The sequence below is a fragment of the Balaenoptera musculus genome, chromosome 6, assembly GCF_009873245.2.
Source record: "Balaenoptera musculus isolate JJ_BM4_2016_0621 chromosome 6, mBalMus1.pri.v3, whole genome shotgun sequence".
NCBI lineage: Eukaryota > Metazoa > Chordata > Mammalia > Artiodactyla > Balaenopteridae > Balaenoptera > Balaenoptera musculus.
This window is the reverse complement of record NC_045790.1, coordinates 14,711,042-14,718,691: the sequence shown is the minus strand read 5'-3', so window position 1 is coordinate 14,718,691 and position 7,650 is coordinate 14,711,042. Positions and strand designations below refer to the sequence as shown.

The following is a 7,650-nucleotide window of genomic DNA, read 5'->3' as shown; positions in this document are numbered from 1 at the left end:
ATCCACATCTATTAATTTACTGCAAGAGCTTTTGTAATTTGAGAGCCTTCCAAGGGAGGGGAGGATGACTGTAGATTTACGCAAAGAGTTAAATCTCATGATGTGAACATGCAACAAGAGGCCCCACCTGTGTGTACAATGTACTTAAAGGATTAGAGCAAACTTTGAAATTATGATATGTTTTACCTAGAGTAAGCACCTTACCCTTTAAGCTTCTATTTCCTGGAAGGAGGTGGGAGGAAAGAAAACCATCAATCCTCTCAGGTAATCAGGTGCATGAGACACTCTGCTTGTGGGATTTAATGAAGGTTTAAGTGCGGGTGGATGAAGGGTGTGTTATTGATATATTTTATTTTAAACCTATTTTCAATACTTGTAATTCCAATTCCAAGGTGTTGCTTGCCCATGTGCCCTGAATGAAGGTGACATTTTCGGGGAGATGCGGAGCCGGGGGAGCAGCCGTCGTGTGAGGGGGCTACTGGGTGTAGGAAGGGGAATTTTAAAAGAAGTGTTGCTGTGGTCCCCATGTTCCCTTCAGGGTCTTCAAGAAATTTAAGTAAATACCTGACATTCTCTAAACCAAAGGTATCCCTGGGCTAAAGCAGGTGATTATTAAAATGACACAGACATTTCTTTCCCCTCCATGTGATTAACCAGTAACGGAGGCCAGAGCATTTATAAAAGAATGACCATCCTCTGCTATCCACTAAGCTACTGCTTCTTTTGATTATTCCGTCTCCATAGCTTAGTCAGGCAGGCGAAGAGTGGGAGAACAGGGTAATCAGAAACACAGAAACTCAATAGCATTCAGTCTTTAGGAAGCAGAAAATCACACACAGATATGTCTAAAAACGACACAGTACTTTATTTAAAAAATACTCAGGTGTTGCAAAAAATACATAGAAATATAAAGTTTGGTCGGTGTACTTTACTAAACTTCAACTCACAGGTTTGTGTGTTACAGATTGGAGCAGAGTTTGTTGTGCACGTGGAGAACCCAAACCGATTTATTAAACAGGATAGAAAGAGGTTGTCTGGGTGAAGTGGTCTGGCAGGGTGGGGTACCCTCCAGTTTACCTATCAGATACGGATATACTAGCTCTTCAAAGGTTGTTCTACCAGTTTGGATATGGGTGAGTGACTAGTTCCAATGGGGGAAAAGCAAGATGGATTCACCAAAGAATTCTAAACAAAGACTTATTTTTTTCTTTCTGCAACACAATATACATCACAGTGAAATGTTTAATACTTGCAGGTTTGGGGGTTGAAAGAATTCAATGCAGAGGGAGGGAGAGGAAGGGTACTGACCAGAGAGCGAGCACTGAACGTTTATCTTAAAAGACGTGTGAGAGGGAGAAAAGCAATTTAGGCTGCACTGCCTTCTGCGCTCCCCTTTCTGTGTGGGCAACACGTGGCATTTGACAGTATTTCAATGTGGAGCTCAAACCATAGAAAATGGGATGAAACGAGCCAACTTTCTATCAACTTTGGCAGTTTTGCCACCAACAGTAAATTGGACCTTTTTAATAGGAGGAAATTGAAAGGTTTCTCATTGAACAGAATTAAGTAGTGGGATCAAGACATTTCCAGGCCTCAGGGTACCTCATTAGCAACTGGCTTTTTTTCATTCCGATGTCTCCCCTCTCCCAGGTCACCTGAGATTATAGGATAAAAACAGAAGGGTGGCCAAATTTCTCCTGTGCCCTCTTCTCATTCTCTCTGAAGTTACCAGGTGACTCATTTGGGGGGGGACCCTTTTTTTTTTTTATAAGCACTAAACACAGTTCCTGAAGCATTTGGACAGTTTCATTGTTTGGTGATGGAAGACGCAATAATGTGTTTTGAAAACTGTTTCCTTTTTCTTAGCTCCTTCCTGCAAAGTGCCATCAGCCCGGTCAGCTTGCTTAGGGGATGGGGCTTTCTGAGGTCCAGGCCCCTTTTCTCCACGCTCCACCCCTGAGCCTTCAATTTTCACTAGACAGCTCTACGGGCGCCTGATCCTTCACTCTGCGCTGTATTCTTCCTTGAGCGTGAAAGCTCGATACCTCTTACCTCCTCTGCCTGCAGGGATCCCAAAGGGTTCTCCGACTTTGAGCTGTAACAACAGAGCCACCAGAAAGTCCTATAAAAGCAGCAGTGACCTTCTGGAGCTGTCAAGTCTTTAAATAGGATTTGGGATTTAATGCTGTATATTTTTAAAGGAAAGACATAAGAATTGCTAGTTTTTTTAAAAAATGCATGTCTTTTAGCCAATTCAGAATCTGCTCCCCCCGTACTTTTTTTAAACCCAGGAGAGATAAAACTTTGGGGGAAAAAAAAAAAAGACCAGATCTCGGGCTAAATAAGGAAGGTGTATGTTAGGTGCAATCAGACTAAACGAAGAACTGCAGTGGGTGACTTGTGGAAAGGGAACAAAAAATAAAAGATAGGGGAAAGGAAGGAGCTTAAGGAATTATGTGATCTGTCATGGTGTAGAATGAATTACAGCCTGAAAACTCCAGGAATCTTCTCATTCTAAATTCTCGGACCCAGAGCAAAAAGGTCAGAAGAGGCTTTTTTACCTTTTGCTAATTAAAAAAGAAAAAAAAAATGCAATGCCCCCCCCAGCAGCATTGCAGAGGCTCCTCCTTAGACCACTGCCTTGGACACGCAGAGGTTCTTCTGGCCTGGGCCCACCTCCTGCAGTAGAGCTCTGTTTATACAGCTTGTCTTAAGACCACAGTGAGTGCTTCTTGTTCTGCTTGGGCCATCCTGTAAATACTTAAGTGGGCATATTATTTAAAAAGGAATAATAAGAAGCTTCTATTTTCATCTCTTCCTACCCACCTCCATATCCCCTGCCAACCTGCGCTGAGCACGACAGGCTTCTCTGTGGGATTCTCCATTTCCCTCTCTCTTCCAGGGACAGAGAGAAACCTTGGTCATAGCCCAAGGCCAACGAGAGGCTTTTGACCTTCAGTTGAATTCAGTAGGTGATGTCCTCTTATTAGCCGTCCTTCCCCGCCCCCCTCCCCCTTCGGGTGTGCTCTTTCAGAGTGGATGCCCAGTTACACAAGAGGGTGGAGTTGGAGGAAACAGAATCCTCGGAAGTGGTGTGGACACCCCCTACAAAATCACCCGAAGTGCTAGAAACAGCACTTGGCTTTATCCCTCTCTACTTCAAGCAGGTCTCTAAAAGCAAAAATGACCTACGTTCTGTGTTAGGGGAACTCTTTGGATATTAAAGCATTCCCTGTCCCAGATCTTTCATTGGCCCACCAGTGAGGAATCTGGGATTTCCATGCAAACCTCCAACAGTTTTGGTCTCGTGCCTCTTCCTGCTCAGCCTTCCCTGACCCCGGGGCCCTTTTGCCTTCCAGAGGGACCACCTGGGGAAGGCAGTTCTTGATCCCTCGTGGTTGTCGGCGGCGTTACCAGAAAGCTGGGCTCCAGCCTGCCAAGCAGTAAAGGTAGGGGTAGTAAGGGCAGGTGTTATGCATGGAGATGAGGGAGCCCCGCGAGAAGCCCTCCTCTTTCAGAGCTGGCAAGGGAGGATGCTTCTCCAGGTCTCCCAGGTCTGAGGTGAGCTGCTTCCGCTTGGTCTTATAGCGTCTGTTCTGGAACCATATTTTCACTTGGGTCTCCGTGAGCTTGAGGTTCTTGGCCAGGTGAGCCCTTTCGGGAGCTGACAGATACTTCTGGTGACTGAACTTCCTCTCCAGCTCAATGACCTGAGTGTGCGAGAAGGCGGCCCGGGAGCGCTTCTGTGGCTGCTTGGGGGCTGGGGGCAGGCTCGGTAAGGCGTCCAACAGATAAGCCTCAAAGTGCCTATCTGGAAACGAGAGGGGAGAAGCAGGGATGGGAAGGAAAACGTTAGATATTAGCACGGAAGAGTACAGAATTCAATCCACCCTTATCTCTTCTGGTGAGTGAACAAACAGCCCACTGTCGGTTTAGATACATTGCACTTTTTTCACAGGACTAAGGAACTCTCTGAGTGGGCAGTGAGTGCATATGTAGATTATGTGTTAGTTTTCTACTAGTCATCAAGTCCCCAAAGTAGGAGCAGTTAGTGCTAGAACTTCCTGCTGTATCATCCAGTAGAATGAAATAGGGATTCTGCATATGTCTTGAGGAAAAGCGGGAGCAGGGAGGCAGGAAAAACTCTGAGAAATAAGACACCCGGTAAAGCGGGCCCCAAAGGCACCCGGTGTTAACATCCGGGTGGCAAGAGAGGGCTTGTGTGGTAGGAAAGTTCATTCTCTGGCTTTAATCCCCCCCTTTTTTTTCTCAACCAGCCGTTAGGATGCCTCATAAGAAGGGTGTCTATTGTATGGTGACGGCTGGTACCTAGACTTATCGTGGTGATCACTTTGTAGTGTGTATAAAGATCAAATTATTGTGTTGTACACCTGAAACTAATATAATCTTATGTACCAATTTTATCTCAGTTTAAAAAAAAAACTGATGGGAAAGAAAGTAAGTCTACTCTAAGCGTTCCCACGTTATAACTCCTAAAGACCAGAGGGGCTCCTAGACTTACTGTTTTATTGCCCGTGGGACTGGGAAGCAAAGGGCATCTTTGCTGGTCAAACCCTGATTTATTAATATTAATACGCTATTATCAATAACTCGTTATATGTTAATTATCGTAACTGCCCAGAAGTAACATGGGGCTGGCGCCGATCAAGGGTCGCACTGTGGCTGGGAGCGATGTCGGGGTTTCCTTCTGGGACACTGGAGCACGGTGGGCGCTTCGTGCGCGCTCGCCTTTTGACCCCGGGGAGCGGAGAACCCTTGCCGGGCGAGTCAAGCCCATGTCTAAATCCTGCGCCGCCCTGACGCTGGGGTCATGGTTAATCTCCGAGGCGCGCCCGTGGCGGAGGCCGTGAGGTCCCTTCGCCAGTCGCCGCGGGGCCCCGCATCCCTGCAGCCGGAGCTCGGGAGGTCCACCTAGAACCCGCCCTCACGCCCGTTCGGCCAGCGGACCGGCCCGCCCTTCCGGGAGGACCCACCCAGGCTCAGGCCGGCCTCGCCAGCCTCGCCGGCATACCTGGCTCGGTCTCCGCCGGCTGCTCGGCCTCCCCGCGCGCAGCGCGGGGCCGGGCTCTTGGCTGGTCCTCCGGCGCCCCGGCGCCGCCTCTTCCTCCCTCGGGCTCCGGCTCAGGGTCTCGCCTCCGGTCAGGCTGGCGCGGGGGCTGCGGCGGGGGCTGCGGGCTGCCCGCGTGACCTCCGCGCCGATCAGCGCCTTCCCGCAGGATGTCCTGGATGAGGAAGGAGGTGAGCGGCTTGGACTGGGTGGGCGGCGCGGCCCGGGAGCTGCAGCTAGCTGCCCCCGCCTCTCCGGGCCGCGGCTCGGGAGTCCGAAGCATCCCCGAGGTTCGGCTCCGGCGCCCACGCTCAGGCCCCCGCTGCTGCGCCCAGGCTGAGCTAGCCGCTCCGGCACCACTTTCACTTTCCGCGGCCCCGGGAACTTATAGCCTTAGGGGCGCGTCGCGCCGCCTTCCCATTGGCCACTCGCCCGAACCGCGCGGCTGATTGGCCGCCCGGCGCTCCAGGTGAGGGAAAAGGGGAGTCCCTCGCACAGTCTGGGTCGTGTATTTCATAGAGGATTTCTTCCGAAGTTCCTTCTTCTCCAGGATCCTGGCTCGCCTCTCTCCTCCCTACGTCGTTTTCCCAGGCTGGTAGAGAAAACCAAAGCGGGTCTCTTCTGCCCCAACCCACAATATGTTTAGCTGCTTCTGGGAAATCATGATGCAGAAGAGAAATACTCCACTTAGTTCTTAGAGATTGTTAACTCTGTTTACTCACAAAGAAATAGGTGGGGCAATTACCAACATCCCACCTTACAGATGAGAATTCTGGGTGCCCGTTGACAAGGAGACAATGGTAGCAAAGCTGGATCTACTAAACCTAAGGCTGTCAAAGAGACATGACAGGTAAGTGCAGTACCTGACCCCAGGCTGGATTCTGTACTGGACGTTATTGGGCAGTTGATGAAAATGGAATAGGACCAATGGCTAAAAGTATTGAATCCGTGTTACATTTACTGAAATTGGTAAGAGTATTGTGATTGTATAAAAGAATATTCTTCGGAAATAAACACTAAAGTATGTAGGGGCAAAGGCCCATGATGTATGTAACTTACCCTCAATTGGTTCAGAAACAATGACATAGATGGATAGATAGATTCCATATGATAAAGTTGAATGGGTTAAAATATTAATTGGTGAATCTAGAAAAAGGGTATACCAGTGTTCTTTTGAACTATTTTTATTTAAGCAACTTTCCTGTACGTCCTACTCTAAGACACCTTTCATTCGACTGGAAACTTTTCAAAAAGACGGTATGTTGTATGTCTGGGGAGAAGGGAGAGGGGGGTAGGTTATTGCGGATAAAGCAACCGCTAAAAAGAACCACCCTGTGTAATATGAAGGTCTTTGGCAAGGATGGTTTTCTTCTCTCATTTTTTTCATTAAAAATTTTTGTAACATTTTCTTTTGAAATAGTTATAAATTCCCAGGAATTTGCAGAACGTGTACCCCTAACTTCCCCCAATGGTGACATATTATGTAACTGCAATATAATATAAAAACCAGGAAATTGACATTGATACACACCATTAATTAGACTACAGACCTTATTTTATTGTCACCATTTAAAAGCCTGCATTCATGTGTGTGTGCACGCGTGTGTGTAGCTCAATGCCATTTTATCACAAGAATAGATTCTTGTAAAGCCACAATCAAGATACAGAATTGCTGCATCGCCGCAAAAGAACTCCTTGTACTATCTCTTTGTATTTGTGTACCCAAACCCCTTCCCTCCATCACGGACCCCTGGTAACCACTAATTTGTTCTCTATCTCTATAATTTTACTATCTGGAGAATGTTCTATAAATGGAATCAAACGTGGTACAGTATGCAACCTTGTGGAGTTGGGTTTTTTTTTTTTGCTGAGTATAATGCTTCTCAGACTACTCAGATTGTTGCATATATTAATAGTGAATACTTTTTAAAATTCCTGAGTAGTATTCTACTGTACAGATCTGCCAGAGTTTGTTAACCGTCCACCCACTGACGGACAATTGATCTGTTTCCAGGGTTTTGTTTGTTTGCTTGCTTTGTTTTACTATTTTGAATGAAAGTGCTGTAGACATTCATGTACAGGTTTTTGTGTGAACATGAGTTTTCATTTCTCTGGGATAAATGTCCAGGAATGCAATCGCTGGGCTGTATGGTAATTGCATGTTTAGTTTTGTAAAAAACTACCAAGCTATCGTGGTTGTAGCATTTTTAGATTTCCACCAGCAATGTATGAGAGTTCCAGTTTCTCCACATCCTCATCAGCATTTGGTGTTATCATTATTTTTTATTTTAACCATTCTAATAGGTGTGTAGTGATAGCTCATTGTGGTTTTAATTTTAATTTGCATTTCCCAAATGGCTGGTGATATTGAACATCTTTTCAGGTACTTCTTTACCATCCATATCTCCTCTTTGGTGAAATATCTGTTCAACTCTTTTTGCTCATGTTATAATTGGATTTGGGGGAGTTGCTGTTGAGTTTTGATAGTTTTTTTTTAATATATATATTCTATATATGTCTTTGTTGAATATATGGTTTGCAAATATTTTCTCCTAGTCCGTAGCTTGTCTTTCCATCTTTTT

The 7,650-nt window shown here is 46.4% G+C and overlaps 1 protein-coding gene across 1 annotated transcript; it reads right to left on the bottom strand.

Annotated features, from left to right (window-relative positions):
- Positions 1–2,283: 2,283 nt before the first annotated feature.
- On the bottom strand, positions 2,284–5,403 carry NKX3-1 (NK3 homeobox 1). Its single transcript, XM_036855869.1, has 2 exons — positions 5,033–5,403; positions 2,284–3,811 (listed from the first exon to the last, which is right to left on the bottom strand). The coding sequence occupies exons 1-2, from the start codon at positions 5,349–5,351 to the stop codon at positions 3,411–3,413; spliced, it is 720 nt and encodes a 239-aa protein (XP_036711764.1). The 5' UTR covers positions 5,352–5,403; the 3' UTR covers positions 2,284–3,410.
- Positions 5,404–7,650: the final 2,247 nt, after the last annotated feature.